At 38.5% G+C, this 21,492-nt stretch overlaps 1 protein-coding gene across 1 annotated transcript in view; it reads left to right on the top strand.

Annotated features, from left to right (window-relative positions):
- The first annotated feature begins 661 nt into the window (after nt 1-661).
- The window catches only part of LOC119776869 (SH2 domain-containing protein 3C-like), a 44,342-nt gene continuing 23,511 nt past the window's right edge, over nt 662-21,492 (top strand). The window contains exons 1-2 of the mRNA XM_038275495.1: nt 662-778; nt 7,136-7,760. Coding sequence (XP_038131423.1) covers nt 760-778; nt 7,136-7,760 — 644 coding nt within the window. The 5' untranslated portion in view covers nt 662-759. The remainder of the gene's footprint in view (nt 779-7,135; nt 7,761-21,492) is intronic.

The raw sequence follows: 21,492 nt of genomic DNA, 5'->3' as shown, positions 1-21,492 counted from the left end.
ATAATGATGGTGAGATGGAGCGGGAACCCCCTAATTATATATATCGTATGTAATTGTGTTATATTAAACTGGTCCTATAGTCACTTTAATACAGATAAAGTAATGGGATTATTAAAGTATTTCTGATTCTGATTCCTGGTTGATGGGTCAGGTGTTGTGAATGAAACGGTGCCCAGCTTGAAAGAGCTCCTGTGTGTTGCTGAATGTGTGCATTGATGACTGAAAGACATCTTCTGCCTCCATTTATCTGTTTACTACAGTGTGTTGAATTCATGTTAATGTGGATTTAAAGACATTTCAATTAGTGGAAAAAATTGCAGGGGGGAATATAAAAAAACCCTCCAATCATGCAAAACTTTCACGACCCCCATGCAGTACCTCCAGCCTCAGCAGCCCAAACATCTTACTCAGACTTTAACTAAGCCCCTCAAAAACCTTCAATTGGTTCTTTTTTCTTGTTGTCATTCAAAGGTGGATTCATTGGAGTTTGTTGTTGGGTGTTGTCACCAAAATAGAATAAAATACACAAAAAAACACCTACTCAATGGGAGTTGAGCAACTTTTCCCTAATAGTTGCAACATTATGTGAAACTCACTATAAAATTCACCCCCCTCGAACATTTCCGCTGTGTTCAGAAGACAGGAAGCAGATTTAGTCTGTTGATTAAAGAGCATGAGGCTCACTGTCAAACGGCAGGAACAAGTGGAAGTCGCCACATTCGTGACCTGATATTTAAACGTGTCTTCAACCTTACAGCCATGAGCAAAAGAAAAAAGGGTAAGGGCTCAATTTTTGCTTTTATTTTATCTTATTTAGCTGGGAAGCTTTTGGAAAAAAAAGTCCTGTCATCATTGAAATTCAGTTTTTTGTCACTCAATAAAGTTCTGCTTCACTCACAATGAAGTTTAGAAAATGAAAGAGGAAAATAAGACTAATAAGATTAATAAGACCTTTTTGAAACATTCTGTGTTAAGAAATAATTACTATATAATAATGAATAATCAAATCCCTGAGGAAAATACAACTTAAAACAAATACATAAAAGAATATAGACCGTAGCGCTAATTATATACTTAAAAGCCTAAATAATCAATTGATAAATCCTCATGGTTGATATCCAAGGCACATCTGCCACACCTAAGGACTAAAATAAGATATTATCCACTTTTTTTGTAACTCTACCTCCTTATGTCCTTTACATGCTTACATCTCCCTTAGCATTACAAATGATAATGATTCCTTGCAGGTAAGAAGCTATTAGCTCGGGTTAAAGTTACCAATACAGATTAAAAGATCTTTCAGATAGAGCCATATTTATTTCCAGTTAAATACAGTGCAAATTAAGGTTATTATTGCATGACTTTTGGTGGCCTTTGCGGTATTGGTTGGGTTATACAAGCAGAACAATATAGACAATGTTATCTTTTGAACTTTTATATCATCCTGCTCTTTGAAATGGTTTTCTGGGATTTAACGTCAACTATTTGTTAAGTCATTGCTAAACGGTGGTGGTTCAATCCCCGCTGGTTGATCTTTCAGGATTATACACTAACAGGTACATTTTTAATTAATTAAATATTAAAAGGTGTCTCCCTAAATATTTATTTTATTGGTTATCTGGAATAAAGTATATATAATTCAGTAAAAATAAAATTAGCCTCTGGAAGTTGGAGAGAAAGTACCACCTACTGTACACACTTGGGTATTTCACTTTTATATAGAGTGGTGATATAAAACCTCAATGTTTTACCACTTCTGTTATGAGTCAACAGTTTTTTCAAATAAGCCTTGAATAATCAATTAAGTTTAAGTTCCCTTTTTAACAGATACTGAAACTTCCGATGAATCTGCAAAAAACAGATTGCCCTGTTTTGACTTCAACATTTCTTAAAATGATCCATCTGATTAAAAACGCTGAAAGCTGGAGAGACGATGCTGATGTGAGCGTTGTGTAAGCTCCTGGCAACATGTGATGAATTGACACTTGTCTGGGTGGATCTTCATTTTCTTTGTCCACTGTTCCACTAACAAACCTCTTCTCGGACCGATGTAAAATAAACACAGGGTCCTCTTTGTGCGGCCAGAAAGGACGGGGCCTCGGCTGAGCAGAGAGGGGACAGTACATGTCTGCAGGAAGGGACAACACCTCCCTGTGTCTTTCTCATTCCAATCATAAGCTGAATTATAGTCATGTTGCAGCTGGAAATTGTTTATCTTGTCTGTTATCTACTTCACCTTACTAATTGGAGCTGAAATGATGTTTGAGGGTCTTTAGAGATTTAATCTGGCAGTTAAATCAACCATTTACCTTCAGTATCAGGCTGTTTGTGCAAAGAAATATTTTTATGGTAGCTTAATCAGTTTTCTTTAACTCAGATCCTAAGGTTCCAGTATCCTGTGGCATTTAGATTTGTTCCTTGTCCTTCATACCTGGATCTAATTTATAAAACTAACTCAAACGTAGCAATTCAGCTAAAGGGCTCATTTTGAAGTCAGAAGCTTCTAAATGTTGCAGGAAACTTTTCTTCAAGGACTAGAGTTTGAGACCGATGAGTTAGATGGTCCAACCTTGAACCAAGAATGCATCTTACTTTGCTTAACCATCAGAAATGAATGATGCCTATGACTCCAGCAATCTATGGGTGTGAAGATACCATGGATAGGGCCAATCTATTACAGAGCAGCATAGAAACTCACAACCTGCACACACACCTCAAATGGCAACTTAGGGAATTTATTTCACAGTCATGTTTTTGGACTGTGTGAGAAAGCTGGAGTACCCAGGGGAGAACCCATGTATGCACACACAGAGCATGCAAACTCCATGCAAAAATACCCTAAGTCAGGAATCAAACTCAATTAGATTAAGTTCAGTTTATTTCTATAGCGCCAATTCACAACACATGTCATCTCAAGGCACTTTACAGTTCACCAGATCATACAGTTATATTACTTTAAAGTTTTCTATCTTAGGAAAACCAGTTGATTGCAATCCCTCACACTAAGCATGCTTGTAGCGACAGTGGAGAGGAAAAACTCCCTTTTAACACGAAGAAACCTCCAGCAGAACCAGGCTCAGAGTGAGAAGCCATCTGCCGAGACTGACTGGGGTTCAAGGAGACAGAAACAGACATATAAAAAGAAGCAGAGATTCAAAAGGCAACTGTAAACCAGCTCCACAGGTGGAACCGTCCAGGAAACACACTGCCAGGCATACAAGCTCCAAGCCAGCTCCCATGTCAGAGGAGCTGACAAGAGAACACATCAGCCAGTTACAGTCAGAGAAACAGGACTACTCTGAAAAACAGGCCGATCTCGAACAACAAAGGTGTTGATGGCAGCAGCACAGCAGATGTTTCTCTCCAGGATGGAGTCACAGCCAAACAGGAACAGACGAGGCGAAGCTACTATGAGAAAAAGCAGAGAGAGCAAATTGTTAGACATTGAACTAACAGATTCTGCAGAATGGGAGAATAGAGATAGAATGAGGCAGAATGATGGAAAAAAAAGTGGTCCCTATGTCCTCCAGCAGTCTAAGCCTATAGCAGCATAACTATAGAGATAGCTCAGGACAATCAAACTCAGGTCCCTTTTTGCTGCAAAGCATCAGGGCTACAAACTGCTACACCGTGTAGCCCCCTTTGACACAGATATAACAGTATGTTGTCAACCAGTAATGAACAAAGCCGAGAACTGTATTTAATTCCAATCATCTGGGTCTTTTCTGATTCCTAAAAAATATAAAACTTACCATAAATGAACTAAAGGCTGATCTATCTTTCAGCTCCTGAGGCTTTTTACAAGGTTCTTAAAGTCATAATTGTCAGATGCAGTATCGTGGTTATCAGGCCTGATTTTTTTATTTCATGCTCTAATATGTCCTCTTTCATAATCATTAGGCATGTTTTTAAATGGACACAGGTATTTGTAATAAAGAAAATAACAATAAAATGTATCATATAATGTGCTATGAGGGGTGAGTGACGCTAATCCTTGATCCAAACTGAGTTATCTGATGTTTTAATGGGGGAACAGCATCAGCAAGAGTCATTGAACCATCAGCTTCAAATTGATAAGCAGTAACGCCTCAGCTGCTTTCAGAACATGTCGCTATTCTGGGTGCTCAAAAAACCCAGAACCAAAACACTTATGAGTTCTCTTTTTTTGTTGCTTTCTTTTTCCTTTTTAAAACTCAAACCCATTTGCTGTTATTTAAGGGAAATTTGAAAACCTGCACATGTCAAAGTTCTTCTATTCTAAATTAAGATGGTGTACATAAACATGCAGCGTAAATAGTAGATTTGTTTGCACATATATATCATGCATTTGCATTGTTAATATTTAACATTGAATGCCTATGAAGAACATAGCGCATGTTCACAAAGCATTGTTGAACCTTGAATTCAGGAGGAATAATGTTTTCAACCTGAAACAGAGAATCAGATATTTTACTTTCACAGAACCGCTGGGGAAGTCATCTATTTATGGACGAATTTAACAAAAATGTATTAAATAAAAAACAAAACAAATTATCTCATGCTTAACACATGTTTTTTTTTTTATTGAAAGTTAATATATTTTCCTGTTGATTAGTAAAAATTAAGGCAACATGTTAAAATATGTTGTTTTGTCGCATAGATATGTGTGTTTTTGATTTGATAAGTTGAAATATCTGCCTTTCCAAACACATCGGAGAGCTGTTTTTATTCTTTTCTTGTTTATTTACTAAATGAAAACAATGCAAATGCATTCAATCATCCAAACAGAGTGAGTAAATGTTATATAACTGCTTTACAGGCGGTAAGCTCCTTCCACCCATTTAAGGGATTGAGAAACATAAGTACATTCCCCAGCAGTAAAATCAGGGATTGTTAATAGTTCTTAACAATTTTATGATGACTCATTATTTTTATAAGGTAACCAATTCAAGCTCTGTTCAGATAACACTTCCCAGCTTTCCATTTCACCGTCACACCTTTCCAAACACATCAGTGTTTCAGAGGAAAACACTTCTGCTGAACGTAACTTAGTCCATCGCTTTTCAGACATGTCGTATTTAAACCAATGGAGCAACAAAGCAAAGCTGCTGTTATGAATTAATAAAGCGTGTTTCTGTAGTGACGTCTGATACCAGAAAAGAGCTGATAAATATCTGGCAGTGTTCTCAGAGCCTAAACTGGTTCTGTTGAAAGTTTTTTTTTCCTGGATAAACAATCCTCAGATGTTTTTTTTTCTTACAACATAAAATCAAAAATACTGGAGGTTAATGATCTGGATCCAGTTAAAAAGTTTTGAATCACCTGACTCTAACTGACCTTAGCAGTGGACCAACAGAAAAGCTGGTTCAGGGAAAGTAAAATAGAGGAAATGTCAACATATCAGGGCCATGTCATCTTTACATTCATGATAAATTAGTAGTTCATTTCCTCTCTGTGAACACCATTGTTACATTAAAATGTTAATTGTGTATTAAATGTTTTTTTCTTAGATTGCTGCACATCGATCCTCCATTTTTAAAGAGAATCATGCGGAAGTTTGACAGGAAACAGACTGAAGGTCTGGAGTTATATGAGGTTTTAAAGTCTTTAAGATGTTAAAGGTTTGTTGAACAGCAGAAGGTTATCTGACTCAATCAGTCCTTGGCTGCTGCTCTCCGAATGGGAGCGAAATGTTTAGAAACTACGACTTATTTAGCAAAAAAGGCAAGGTTTCCTCACCAACTATCACCTTTTGAGCAAACCTATCTTATATTATCCAAATAAATCAAACTATGTTAAAAAACATTAAAATCTGACATTATAGAATTCCTTCAAAGATGCTCTTCAGGATCATTTATGGTTTTAGATCCAGTTCGTTTTCTGAAAATAGTCTGCTTAGTATGAGGAAGTGAAGGCCTCGCCCATGGATCCAAAGAGAACATCTGGCTTTTAGTCACTGGTAATGATCATTATAGTTTATTCCCTAAACTAACCCTAAAGCAACTTAAAATTAATTGGGCTTTGGTTTGTTTTTACATTGATTTTATTTATTTATTCATCAGAGTGAATAGAAAAACATGTCAGAAGTGAAATCTCACAGTGACCTTTATACATGTTAACAAGCCTGTGTTTAAACGGTAACTAGGCTAAATTTATATAACAGTAACACAAAGACCTTCATACGCTGATACAGACATCTTAGGGTTAGGTACCTTGATTAAGAACACATTTAGGGGTTAGGAGCAATCTGGAATCAAATCGACCATAATAATAATGTTAATAAAGAGATAGATTCTATAAAGTATAACACTTACATAAATAGTAATGTCAACAAGCTGCAGAGGTAAAAATACTAATATTCAACTTTTTATAAAATAATTAAGCCGAACTTACTTCATTATTTTGCCCTGACTGTAGAGTGTGTGTGTGTGTGTGTGTGTGTGGGGGTGGGGGGGGGGGGTGGGGGTGGGGGGGGGGAGTTATATCCTGAAATTAATAAATCATCACATTTATGTTTTTATGTTTTTATCTAAAACATGACTCAAAAATACGGTTTGAAAGGAACATTGGAACAATTAAAAGCATCATTGATTAAATACAAATTTTAATTGATGAATGCAATGGTAGAAAATGATTTAAAGAATACATCTATTTAAAAATTAACATTATCACTGGACTATTTGTCTAGCAAAATATAGTGATGTCTTTAAAAGTGAACTTGGGTCACTAGTCTGTTGCGTCTTAATTTTTGGGTAACAGGCTGAAATGTTTTGGTGTAAATTTCATGTACTAATTCCAATTAATTACTTTGTTAAGCTTACTTATCAGACCTTAAAGTCAATGTCTACCTCTGTTTTATTTTACTTTCATCATCATTATGATTGTTTCTTAGATAATATTTGGTTTGAACTGCCTTGTGCTTTGTATAAAGCATCTTATTCACTAGTCCATGAAAACTTCTCCATAACTAAAGGCTGAGATATTTAACTGAACATTTTTAGCCAATATATAAAGTTTTCCAGCAGTTTCCTTCCTAAAAGCTAAAGTTTAATGACCATAAAAAGTGAAAGAATGAGCCTCTGGTGTGTGACAGCAGAGAAATGTTCATAAAAAGGATGTTCCTTTGAAGCCTAATGAGCTGCGTCCTCCTCTGCAGGTTTTAAATGGTTCGGGAGCCTCACCAACCTCTCCTCCCGCCGCTCATCAGAGAAGAGCAACAACAAAGCAGCTTCTCAGCTGAACAAGAGTCTCTGTGGAGCCAAACAAGCAGCAGCAGCAGTGGAGGAAGAGAAGCAGTCAGTCGACGACATGGATTCGGGTCTCCGCAACTCCAGTTATGCCCGCTCCAGCGACATGTACACCCATGTTGGGACTGTTCCCCGCAGCGAGAAGAAGAGTAGCTTTAAGGGCCTGAAGGCTGCAATGGGCAAAGAGGAGATGAGTTTGAAGGCAGAGGAACATGTTCGAGACTCCCCCCTCCTTAGTGCTCTGTCCACACTGAGCTTTAACAGCACGGAGAAGCCTCAGCCCGTTTTGGCTCGGCCGCTTCCCGCTACACCCTGCAGAGCCTCACCTTTGACCTCAGCACCTGCCAGCTGCCTCACTGATCTGTCAGATGAGCGGGTTAAACCGTGCAAGGCGAAAAGGGGCGAACATGCAACAGAGGATTTAAACATGGTTATAAAGCAGGACGTTTATGTTCCAATGGACCCAATTTCTGACCCAAAAGCTGAGAAGCAGGAAACCACTGAGACTTTGAAGAATGAGGAGCCAGACAGCAGGTGAGAGACATATTAACAGTACTTACAGTGAACAAAAAAGGCTACACACAGCCTATATCTATCTGCAAAGAGAAATTTTAATATAAATCAGCTGGTTCATAAGCAGAAACAGGTATCTGCTAAAAATGACAGACAAGTTAGTTTTGCACAATGAGAACTTGAAATACACAAAATGCAAAAATTCTGTTTTTTTATGTTCAAAGGCTTAATTTTGACTTTAAGGACTTTAGAATTTTTATTGTAGATGCAACCATTCATCAGAAAGCCAATGTCTCAATGAAACTTTCAATATTGTTAAGAAAACAACATGACAGCAACTGTAATTGGTTCATTATTCCCTATTCACTATTTCATCAGGGGGTGACACTGGGCGTATTTTAGGGTTGTTATCCAGAAGAAATGGCCAGTGACAGTGGTTGGGTATCAGATTTTAGCTTCTGATTAATTAACGCTCCAGTGTATAATAAGTACAGAGCTTTACTGACAGAAATATAACATATTAAGCATAAGTATGCTATTTATTATCATCAAAATGTCAGGAATAGCATTGAGTTCGAGGCTCTTAGTAGCCCAACAAAGGCTGCATCAAATTGCAAAAACATGCAAATTGAACTGGACAAACAGATCCACCCCATTGGAATGGTGGTCGTTTGGCTTCTCTTGTTAGCCTGCAATGCCCCATACTGTACCTGTCTATCAGAGGTGTCAAGTAACCAAGTACCAATACTTTGTTACTGTACTTAAGTACAATTTTTAGGCATCTACACTTTACTCCATTGCTTTTTTTCTTCCTACTTCTGACTTCTACTCATTACATTTTCACACAAGTATCTGTACTTTCTGTTCCTTACATTTTTAAAACAAACGTTACTCATTACTCTTGGCTTCGGTTTAATGTTTCTAAATATTTATTTCACATCATGTGCCCCATCCAATGTAGATCATTGGCTCCACCCATATCTAGTGAAAACTAGTGTAATTGGATGAGTCATTGAACGCAAACACTCATTGGTTAGCTAAAGGAAATCTTCAGAAGCAAGCAGGTGTTCTTCAAGCAGCAAACGTGAATTGTCTATGCCATGCTACAATGTTGGATTCAGAAAAAGATGTTGAAATGTCTGAAAGGTCGAACACAGGCGATAGTGTAACGGGAGATGGAGACCAACAAGACCTCCCTCATCCTTGGCCCTATCTCAAAGAATTTTTCAAAATAGTTGAAAAATTGAGCTTTAAAATTCATATAGTGGCATCTGGCTGTTTTTGTTAAAGGTTACTTTATACTTTAAGTAGTTTTTGGAGCTCATACTTTTTCACTGTTACTTGTGTAAAGAGGTCATGTTGATACTTCTACTTAAGTAACAAATATCTGTACATTTGACACCACTGCTGTCTATGTCTCTGAAAGGAGTGTCACTAAAGGGAATTGTTGGCGTGGCTGAATACTGTAGGTGAGGTCTTCTGGTCCTCTTTTATTTATAGGGAATAACCTGCCGACCATTTTTAGCCGAAAGCTTATGAAAATGAAGATGTGTGGCATTTCTGTAAAGCAGCTGACATCAGGCTGGATAAGTCAACAGTCCTGATACTTACCCATCTGATGGTCGGCGGGTTTTTATCTATAAATAACAGGAAGTGATAACTTAAAGGAGGCTTTTACATTCAGTGGGTGTTTTTACATATTTCCTTTCAATGCCCTCACATCATTTTAGAGTTAAGATTTATAATAAAATTGGAATTGGTTATATTTGGCCTTTTTATAAATAACCTGAAGAAAAATTTTATATGGAAATCCTAGTCATGAGTATATTAAGAAACAGACTCATTTTAGCATCACTGCAAATAATCATCCGCCCATCCTTCCTGTATTTATAGCAAAAATAAAAAATAAATGCCTTTGACAACATTAATATGCAACATGCATGATCAAACACAAAATAAAATCTCACTAGTTATTATTATCCACATCTAAGCTGAAATTTTTGCATAGCTTTTGCATACTAGGGGTGCATTCTTTATATGCCCATCCTTTGCATATCATACACTGCACCTGGACCGCTGCTTCCCAATAGCTCTGCTTGCAGCCCAAACCAGTGGCAGGCAGTTTGTTAACACAAATTCATAAGCCAGCTTTCTCACCTTATGAGAAAGCTGGCTTATGGAGACAAACTAACATGTATTTCAGAGGATCTGTTTATATAGTTCTAAAGTTGCAGTTCCCTCACTGTGCTGAAAACCCAGCGTAGTGATTTGTAACCAACATTGTAAATGGGATTGCTGTCATACCCTGAATTTAAGCTGGTTTGAATGTTTTACAGTACCGTGCAAAAGTATGGTAGTTGACATAAATCTTTCACCATACTCCTAGGGTCACCTGCCTGACTTCCCTCAGCATCACTGCAGGCACTGCAGCTGCCATGCTCTGTCTTTTTAACTTCTCATTATCCTGGTACTTTCGCCTCTCTTTTACAGTTTTTTTGGATTGCTTACACACTAAAGTTAAAAGCAGTACACTATTAGCAAAACCTTACACTCAAGAAGCAAAACATCAGCCCATATTTGCACAACTATAAGCACATTGTCAACCTCACACTTGTTGCAAAACACTAAACACACTTAACATACATTACACACAAAAATCTATTATGAAGTCACTTCCTTGCAATACCAAAGCACTGACTGTCAAATTACCGCACCTTCCAACCAATTGATTCAACACAGTCATCAGGTGTGCAAACAGGCTGAGGTACCCCTCATCCAAGCCATGGAGGAGGCCTGTGACCAGATGGAGGTAGCAGCAATGCAAGGATGGATTCATCATTCAAGACGTTTTTTCCAAAGTTTTCTTGCTAATGACAACATTGCCTGTGATGTTGATGAAATTCTCTGCCCAGATCCAGCTAGGCGAAGAGACAATGTCTAGTTTTTGTTTTGTTTTTTACAGTAAACTTACAGTACAATACGTAAAGTGACATTTGTTACAGTATTATGAATCTCCATGTCAACATTTTGGGTGTGCTGAGAAATAAATGAGTTTCTTCAGTCTGCAACATTGGTCTTGTGTAGTATTTGGTGAATTTACATTATATTTGTACTTTGTTGATGGTAACCAACTCTAATCATAGGGAAGTAGAAGTGCTAAAAGTGTTTTAGGTTTATCACAGCAGAGTGTAACTCGTGCAAACAGAGTATAGTAATGTGAAACGTGTGTTTCATATGGTAACAAAGTGTGGTTTTTAAACAGAAGTGTATAGTTTTTACAAGAGTGTTTAATTATGCAAAGGATCTGTAGTGTTTTGCTAAGTGGGTGTGTGGTTGTGCTAATTGTGTGTAGTGTTTTGAAAACACGGGCCCTGTTTTGAAAATCATGCTTAAGCAATCCAAAAAAACTGCATCTATGAAATAAAGTTAAATTTTCATGGTGACCTTTTCTCACATGTGACACCTCACCGTAAAATGACTGCCCAAAAAAACATGTTTTCTAATGCTAGCTCTGTATCTGTGTGAGGTTAAAAAGAACAATTACTGAGGTATAACTGAATGCCTTAATATCTACCATAAAAAGTCCAGATTTATAACTGGGAAGCCAGTCACAGCCAGCATCTGAGTGAAGCTCATTATCATATAGAGTAAATATTTTGTACTTTGTAATGGCCGCGGAAATCAGGGGTGGGGGAGATTTTTAAAACAATTATTAAAAATACTGTGCACATTTATCCTTATGAAATTTTTAGGGAAACTATTCCGATTTTTTTTTATTTTCCATTACATGTATTTGGATTTCCATTTAATAATTTTGAGGCCTAATCAACACAAGTTCATGGAAGTTACATTTTCATGGCAACGTCAGGTAAGCTAGATGTCGCTGTGTGAGGAGGTATCCCGCTGTGGCAGCAGACTAGTAAATTTACGTAGTCTAATGACAGAAATGAGGAGGAAATATGGCAAAGAAACACATTTAGGATTTTTTTGGAAAACCATCACCAGTGAAGAAGAACACTAGTACTGCAACCACGACAACGGAGAACAGCTGGAGTAGACTGTCTTCCCGCCTCTGATGGCTGTTGCATCGGCAGGCCCAGCCCCAGCACCCGCAATCCAACCTAGCATGATTGGATTAGGCAGGCCCTTCCAGCCCAGCGGTGCCTTCAGAAATGTGTCATAGTGGGGGTTCGGTTTTGACCACTAAATATCTTGGGGTGGCACACTGAAACTAAAGCCATAATTTCAGGGTTTGAATCTACTGTGGTAAACCTATCTGTAGAAATCATAAAGACGTAAGTAAACACCTATATCTTGGTTTATTGTGGGATTTTTACTGTTATGTCGCTGGCTGTACATAATGGGATAAAGTGCTAAACTGATGCCACTACAATTTACACTGAGGAGTAGAGTGGCCAGGGCATTGCTAAGGGTGGCAGTGGCCACCCCTGGCCACCCCCTGGTTGCTCCACTGTTCCAGCCAACAACCATCTTTAAATTTCCTGCACAGCGATGTGGTAACGACACGTTCTCATGTTCTGTGGCACTGACTTGGTTTGCTAGAAAGGAGTGGCTGCATTATGTGGAGAGACTGATCATACTTTGTGTTTCGTTTGTCTGAACTCAGTCAGAAAAAAAGACTAATCTCCCTGTCAGCGTGCACTGAAGTACATTTGACAACAAAGTAGTGAATCTCAATCTTTTTATTTATTTTTATTTATTGTATTTTACATAGGCCCATAGGCTCAAAGGTCTTTTGTCCAAAAAATGACAAAATTTCTAGGCCTATTCCACTTTTTTGTTGCACCTTCTGGTAGAAAGGATAACTGCAATTTTACAGCAAGCCCCATTTTCCCCTGTTACAGTTTTTTTGGATTGCTTAAGCACGATTTTCAAAACAGGGCCTGTGTTTTCAAAACACTACACACAATTAGCACAACCACACACCCAATTAGCAAAACACTACAGATGCTTTGCATAATTAAACACTCTTGTAAAAACTATACACTTCTGTTTAAAAACCACACTTTGTTACCATATGAAACACACACATTTCACATTACTATACTCTGTTTGCACGAGTTACACTCTGTTGTGATAAACCTAAAACACTTTTAGCACTTCTACTTCCCTATGATTAGAGTTGGCTACCATCAACAAAGTACAAATATAATGTAAATTCACCAAACACTACAAAAGACCAATGTTGCAGACTGAAGAAACTCATTTATTTCTCAACACGCCCAAAATGTTGACATGGAGATTCATAATACTGCAACAAAATGTCACTTTACGTATTGTACTGTAAGTTTACTGTAAAAAACAAAACAAAACAAAAACTAGACATTGTCTCTTCGCCTAGCTGGATCTGGCCAGAGAATTTCATCAACATCGCAGGCAATGTTGTCATTAGCAAGACACCTTGGAAAAAACGTCTTGAATGATGAATCCATCCTTGCATTGCTTCTACCTCCATCTGGTCACAGGCCTCCTCCATGGCTTGGACGAGGGGTACCTCAGCCTGGAGATGGAGATCATATACCTTCCACCGCCATGCCGAGAAAAACTCTTCTATAGGGTTGAGAAGTGGAGAGTATGGTGGAAGATATACGACGGTGAAATGTGGATGTTGCTGAAACCAGTTCTAAACCAGAGCAGAGCGGTGGAAAGACACATTGTCCCAGACAACAATGTATTGCATATGATCGATTTGATTTGCTGCTGTTATGTTGTGCAATTGGTCCAAGAATGTAAGTATGAGTGCTGTGTTGTAAGGGCCCATATGGGCATGGCGGTGGAGGACCCCATTCTGTGTGATGGCTGCACAGAGTGTTATATTACCCCCACGTTGCCCTGGGACATTGACTATAGCCCTGTGGCCAATGATGTTTCTTCCCCTCCTTCGTGTTTTCGTCAGGTTGAACCCAGCCTCATCTACGTAAATGAACTCATGCTGGATCTCCTCTCCATCCATTGTAAAACTCTCTGAAGAACAGTGTCAGGCAAAATTGTATTCAGTGTAGATCTAGTATACATATTACAGTACAGTAAAAGATTATGAGACAATAGGCAAGATCACAATGCTTAGGTGAATACATACCTCTGCATAATCATGCCGCAGTCGTTTCACCCTTTCGGAATTGCGCTCGAAAGGCACTCGATAAATTTTCTTCATTTGAATATGGTTTTTTGTTAGGATGCGTGCCAGTGTTGATGTTGAGACCTGATGGATATTGTTGAAACCGACGTGGTTATTGACAATGTTGGCTTGGAGCTGATTGAGGATTATAGCATTGTTGGCCAAAACCATGTTTACTATCTCCCTCTCTTTCTGTTCTGTGAACATAGGAGGCCTTCCCCCTCGTCATTCCTGACCCTCAATCCTATGTAGAAAAACAAACAGTAAACAATAGTACAGTAATTTCACAGGAAAAGGTAACAGAAGTGCTGATAGTGCATAGAATACAGTACTGTTAGCAGTTGCTGAAACCGTGCAGATGTTTTTGATATAATGATATTTTTACAATACCTATTTTCCAGTCGAAATGTTCTTATCACACTTGCCACTGTGTATCGGCTTAGATTTGGCTGTACTCGCAGACCAGCCTCCCTCATCGTCAGGCCGTGGTTGACAACGTGGTCAACCAGTGTTGCACGGATCTTATTTGTCAGATTCGGTCCTCTTTGAGCACGTTCTTGTCTTCCTCTTCCTCTACCTCCAGCATGGCCTCCATCTCTTCCTCTTCCATTGATTCCTCCTCTGTTGATTCCTCTTCCTCCCCTTCCTCCCCTTCCTCCTTGTCCTTCTCCTCCTCCTTGTCGTCCTCCTCCTTGTCCTCCTCCTTCTCCTCCACCTCGTCCTCCACCTCGTCTTACTATTTCTCTGACTCTTTCCATTGTGCTTGAAGACCGATGAACTCACCTGCTGCTTTTTATAGTGCTTATACACCTTATTGGTGTGTCTACAATTAAGCAAACAAGTGTTTGCACACCTGATGACTGTGTTGAATCAATTGGTTGGAAGGTGCGGTAATTTGACAGTCAGTGCTTTGGTATTGCAAGGAAGTGACTTCATAATAGATTTTTGTGTGTAATGTTTGTTAAGTGTGTTTAGTGTTTTGCAAATCACTGTGTGTAGAGTTTTGCAACAAGTGTGAGGTTGACAATGTGCTTATAGTTGTGCAAATAAGGGCTGATGTTTTGCTTCTTGGGTGTAAGGTTTTGCTAATAGTGTACTACTTTTAACTTTAGTGTGTAAGCAATCCAAAAAAACTGTAATTAGGGCAAGGCTATTGTTAGGATAAAATACACCCAAAATATTATTTAAAATTTTTATTTTACTTATAGTATCGAACAGGAGTAAGGCCACTAAAAAAATAAAAAAGTTAACTGATTTTTAAATATTATTTTTAGTTTAATATGGGAAAAATGTCAGAATTCTCACTTTAATCTCAGAATTCTGATTAAGAAGTTTGGACCTTAATGTAGATGGGCACCATGAAGGAAGAGATGTGGGAGCACTCAGCTTCAATGACAAAGATGTGAGTTGTTTGGTAGGGCCAGAAACACATTGGTGGAAAATTACGGAATTAGGTGACTTTTTACGTGCCAGAGGGGTCCCAGGTGATGCTATTTCATTAATGGAGGAGCAGAAGGTGATTAAAACAAGAGAGCTAGTTTAGTCTCTAAAACAGACATGGCTACAACTTGACGCTAACACCTTTGTTAGCTGTCAAAATTCAGTCAAATTCTGAGATTAGAGACAGAATTCTGAGAAAAAAGTCAGAATTCTGAGATTCAAGTCAAAATTGTGAGAAAAAAAGGTAAGGATTCTGAGATTAAAATCAGAATCCTGAGAAAAAAAATCTGAATTCTGAGATTAAAGTCAGAATTCTGTGAAAAAAAATCTGAATTCTGAGATTAAAGTCAGAATTCTGTGAAAAAAAATCTGAATTCTGAGATTAAAGTCAGAATTCTGTGAAAAAAAATCTGAATTCTGAGATTAAAGTCAGAATTCTGTGAAAGAGTCAGAATTCTGAATTTTGACTTTTTTCTCATGTTATACTGAGATAAAAATCCGTACTTTTTATTTTTTTAGTGGCCCTAATCCTCTTCCGTATTATTGTGATTATTGAAACAAACATTTCCTATTTTCTGACGGTGGTTTGCTCCGTTTCTGACGCGCATATTTGGAAACCAAGCTAAAAACTGCAACTGAAAAAGAAATAAAACTAGATATTATTTCTTTTCTATTATTTTTTTTTGTTTTTGTTTGTTTTTTGTTTTGTTTTGTTTTTTTTTTACTAAAAAAAAGCAGCTGAATGAGGTGGGTTGCAGAAGTGAACCTTTAACTGTTAGAAGCAGACATGCGCACTGTCCCTCCGGCTGCTTCCCGCTGCGAGAATCAGACTCTGCGGGGAAACATGGAGCAGCGCTGGCTGTCAGTCCGTTGCAGGGAGAAGGAGATCCGGGGAAGGTGAGAAACCTCCTCCTCCTCTGTGGGCTCAGCTGACGGTTTGATTAGATTATTATTATTTTTTGGGGGTTAAGCAGAGCTTAGAAGTCTAAGTTTTAATGACCAACTTTCAGAGTTGGCATCTGAATGATGTTCTGGACTAACCCACGCGTGTCTCATTAATTTGGTCCAATGCGTAAAACTTCAAAGCTGGATATTTACTGTCAGACAGCGCTGGTTTACTGTCCGAAAGTCTCAGAGGAGGAAAAACAGGCTGAATGTTGTTCAGACTGCAGGGTTTCTTATTATATAAGAGAAGGAATTTGATCCCTCACTAGAACAAGTAAAAACAAAAACAAAAAAAACTAAAATTTAAGACAGAAAGAGCAGTGCTAATCCCTTACTGATCGAATGTTAGGACAATTGAAGGGGTTTTTATGTGTATTTGTGTAAAACTTTGCTTCCACTGTGAAAAAAAATCAACAATGTCCCTGAGTAATGGGAAAGTTGTGGTTTAACATAATGTGTACAGAGATGCTGTGCATAAAGATTAAGGTTGGACACCAATCTATTACCCTATTACAGCTTTATAACCATAATGATTAATTCATTAATTGATTGATTAATTAATTAATTGATTCTTTTTTTTGTGTGGATCAGATTCTGATCGTTATTATTTAGGTATTTAGGTCTAATTTCTTATTTCTTCTTATCCTTAGTTCATGGTGCTTTTTAAGTTTTGTAACCTTGCTAAGATTGATCTTTTAGTTCAGAGGTCTTCAACAGGGGTCCACGACCCCTCGGGGTCCACAGAGGGACTGCATGGGGGTCGTAAAAGTTTTGTTTGACTACTTTTTTTTTATATTCCCCCCTGCAATTTTTTTCCACTAATTGAAATGTCTTTAAATCCACATTAACACGAATTCAACACACTTTAGTAAACAGATAAATGGAGGCAGAAGATGTCTTCCAGTCATCAATGCACACATTCAGCGACACACAGGAGCTCTTTCAAGCTGGGAACCGTTTCATTCACAACACCTGTCCCATCAACCAGGAATCAGAATCAGAAATACTTAATAAAGCCAGGGAGAAACTACTTTTGTTACATTACTCCATCTGTAATAGAGTGACTATAGGACCAGTTTAATATACTGTAACACCATTTCATACAATATATATAACTAGCAGTTCCCCGCTCCATCTCACCATTAGTTTGGGGTCCTTGACCTGGAAAAGGTTGAAGATCCCTGCATAGTTAGATTATGGTTGGTTTGGTTCCATTCAGGCTATGGTCTCCTTTCTGCATCGTGCCATATCTTCCAACTTCTTCATCTTACCTGCTAACTTGCTTCACAGCTCAGCTGCAATCAAGCTTATGTCCCACTGTATCCTGCTCAATTGGTCATAGATTCACCGTTTCTCCTTGCCTTTGTTTTCTGCCATGCAACTACAGTTCATTTTATGCTTTGTCGTCTTCATTTTGCTCTGTCTTTTTCTGACTTTTTCAGTTAAACCTTTTACAAACTGCTCCTCTCTGCCTGGCGTTATATCTGGTCCAACTCCTTACCAAAGTGCTGATAGGCAATGCTATCCCTATAGACTTATTCTGTAACTTCTTTTAAAATTGATCTGCACTGTAAAACTACACCAATAACAATCACTACCTAACTTGTTGCTGTTTATTATTCTTTAGGGGGTCGGAAATGTGGTATCTTTGTAATTTGACAGTGATATTGATTGTATGGTGTTAAATGAAAGCAGAGAAACAGTATAAGTGTTTTTTTTCCCCAGATGGATATCAAAAGGAAAGCTAAATATATACATCAGTAATAAGTAATCAACCATAACTAATAATAAGATCAGGTATTGATATCGGCCCAAATTGTTAAATCGGCACATCCCTTGATTTAACTTTTGAAAAATCCAGGTTTCATTTAAAAACCTGAGGGATTCATGTATGAAATAGTCTCCAGAATTTTAAACAGCGTTTTTCAGTAATAAGAAATTCTGAAATTCAACATAAGTTTGCATTAATTATCGAATATATTCACTGATCTTTCCTTTTTGTAGATTTCAAGTTGGGCTTAAAATATTGTGATGGACGTTTTTTGTAAGTATGCTTGCTTTATATACAAGGCCTCTGGACCTGAAAAGATAAACTGTGTAACTCTTATATAGAGCACTTTATAGTGGTTACGCCATTCTATGAGTGTGGACAAAAAGGTAGACTAAAAATTTCCCACAATACTCCTTTAAAAGTAGTGACCATCCATGTCACTAGAAAAGCAGATATATCCTAAAATGCTTTCCAAGAGCTCTCCTCCCAAAGCATGATGGGATTAGATTTTGGGGCGAAAAAGAACAAAGATGATGCAGGCACCGTGGGGAGCCAAAATCACATGACCAATGGGGATCGAAAAGTAGAGGTCATGTGTCCGAACGGTCAGTCACCTGAGTTCACTATAAAGTCTATTATATATACCCTGCTCTATATAGTGATTGAACGGTTAGTGGTTAAACAATTTATTCTAATATGTATATTATTTATCAGAGGAAAACAGGAATCTTAGAAAAAATGATATGGCATCATTCTGACTGGTCTTACAAAAAATGCAATAAATGCCATAGGACAAAGATTAAGGTAAAACCTGCATAAATTATTATTTAGATCAAGATAAGTGGTCTTTGTTTTCATTCTTAATGGGAGATGTCAGCAAAAAGGAAAAGCCTCCAGCAATTTGTGTTTTCATGATTTTTAGTAACAGTGGTTTAAAGGTTTTAATCAGATTGGATCAAACACTTCCCATGGTCTGACTTTGAGGACAACCTTATGATGCCAGGATCAGAATCAGGCAGGTAATTTGGTGCTCAAGAAATTTAGTGCCCCCTTTTTTTCTTGTTCTCCTGATTTGTTTTTCCTTTGTGAGAACTACTGTAGTGCTCCCAGGAAAAAAGCCAAGTGTAAAACCCTGACCAAACAGTGGCGCCATCAGGTCGTGGCCACAGCCACCCTGTGCAATGCCCTGGCCACCTCACTGGTCACCCCACTCGCCAGGGTAAATTGTAGTACCATCAGTTCAGCATTTCATCTCATTATGCACAGCCAGCGGCGTAAGAGTAAAAATAAAACAATAAACCAAGATATGAGTATGTGTTTAATTAATTATCTGTGATTTCTACAGGCACGTTTACTATAGTAATAGTAGATTCAAACCCTGAAATTATGGCTTTTAGTTTCAGTGTACCACCCCAACATTTTTAGTTGCCCAATCTGGCCCCCCCTATGAAACACTTCTGGGGGCGCCACTGGACCTAAAACCTTTGAAGCAACAACTTTAGCCACTGAGCCCCTGTTGTCCCCAAACAGAACCATCCCAGGAGGGTCTTGCTTCCCAAAATTAGTTCAAAGTGCGTTGAGGACTAATCCATGACGTCACAGAGGAACCAGGACCGTATCTTAACCTTTGCTGGTCCCAGACCTGTACCTTAGTTAAGGTTTGATTCAACAGTAAGAAACAAAGACTGGAGAAACGGCCTGATTCTGAGAGTTTTAAGGCTAAAATAACTGCTAGAAGAAAATAACCGAAAGGTCGTCTCACACTTATCAAAAAAACTCTTATTGCAAGTCTAGTTTTGAGTATGGAGTATCCTATAACTTAAATTTCTTTCTAATCAGGTTCACATGCAAATGGTGGAAGCGCTGTAGCTCTTAAGAATGGGATCCCATTCTTTAGCCACAAGCCTTTATGGAAAATATTTATTGGACTGACAGACGTGGACTTTTTTGAAAGCTGTGTGACCACATTAATCTGGAAATATGACTAAAACAAGGAATAACGAAATTATAGTAGTATTGAAACTGCAGCGATAAGCTATGGCTGCTTCTCTTCTTCAGGACTTTCTGTAGTTGATGGAACCATGAACTCTGCTCTCTAGCAGGAATACTGACAGTTTGTTGTGTTAAGTGTCTCAAGTGCACTTGGGTTCTGCTGCAGGGAAAAGATTCAGAGCACAACACTAAGGTAATCTTGACTGGTCTCAGAGAAAGAGAACAGAATTATGGCTTTGGAGGGAGTTTAGTGAAAGTTAACACTGCTAGGGAAACCTGCCATGATCGTTAGTCAGGTTGGTTTGGATAATTGTTGTTATTTTACTCTTAAAAGTCTGTGGTAATAGAACATATCACCCTTTCAAGTTGACGGTACATGTATGAACATTTCAGCTGCTGAGGTTAATGATGTGATTTTGAAGGCATTTCATTTTTCCATTCTATCAACCAAACAAAACAGAAGTGGTTATTGAGGCTATTCTGGCCTTTGTTGAAATAGTTATTTCAACTCCATAAATGAATGTTTTTCCGTGTTTGTTTTTTGTCAGCAGCTTTTTGATTTGTCCCAGTATGAGGTTGTAATGGGAAGCCCTGAGCCACAGAGTGTTCCTCTGTTCTGGATGCTGGTTGGTGGTGCTGGTTTGAGGAGCAGGAAATACTGTAAAATTTGTCGTCCGTCTGGAGAAAGAAGCCTCCGAGGCAGAGAGGCACTTTGACTTCCTGTGGATCTCTCTCTGGTATTCGATCTTAACAAGTAGCTCAGGGGGAGTCACGTGATGCAGTTATCCTGAGCGGACGCTTGCCGCTGGGCTCCCACTCCTCTCGAGCCAATTTGGATTATTCTTATATCCCTATCTAAACTGACAAGTTGTAGGCTTATATTTATAGCAACCCGACAACATGCCCAACACTAAAACAGCCAAATCTTCTACTTATAAACCAACTGAGGAGCCAACAGGGAAGCAGCACGAGGTGCTAGCTAGCGGCTCTGACACACTAGCCGCAGATATCTCCCAATCTGTTACTGAGAAGATTTCGGCTTTGATTGACATGAAGTTTAAGGAGTTCTCTACCACTTTGGGTAACATCTCTGCCAAAATAGAAGCCAATACGGAACGTATCACGGAAGCAGAGCACCGCATTTCAGCGGTGGAGGACAACATGTCGACGGTGGGACCGAGGTTGAAGGAGCTGGAGTTGAAAGTATGCTCTTTGACGGAGAAATGTATCGATTTGGAGGGTCGGAGCCGTAGGGATAATATCCTGATCTACAATCTCAAAGAAGATACGGAAGGCCGACAACCAGTCTCATTTTTTGAGAGATGGCTCCCTACTTTTCTTGGTTTGGAGTCTAAGCGGGGCGTCATTAAGATCGACCGGGCTCATCGGAGCCTTGGACCGCTGAGACCTGACCGACCGCGCGCTGTGATTATTAAGTTACATCACTCCAGAGATACTTCCAGGAT

The sequence above is a fragment of the Cyprinodon tularosa genome, unplaced genomic scaffold, assembly GCF_016077235.1.
Source record: "Cyprinodon tularosa strain WSP-4 unplaced genomic scaffold, ASM1607723v1 ctg961, whole genome shotgun sequence".
Classification (NCBI taxonomy): Eukaryota; Metazoa; Chordata; class Actinopteri; order Cyprinodontiformes; family Cyprinodontidae; genus Cyprinodon; species Cyprinodon tularosa.
Note: the sequence above shows the minus strand (reverse complement) of the source record. Positions and strands in the feature narration are given on the sequence as shown.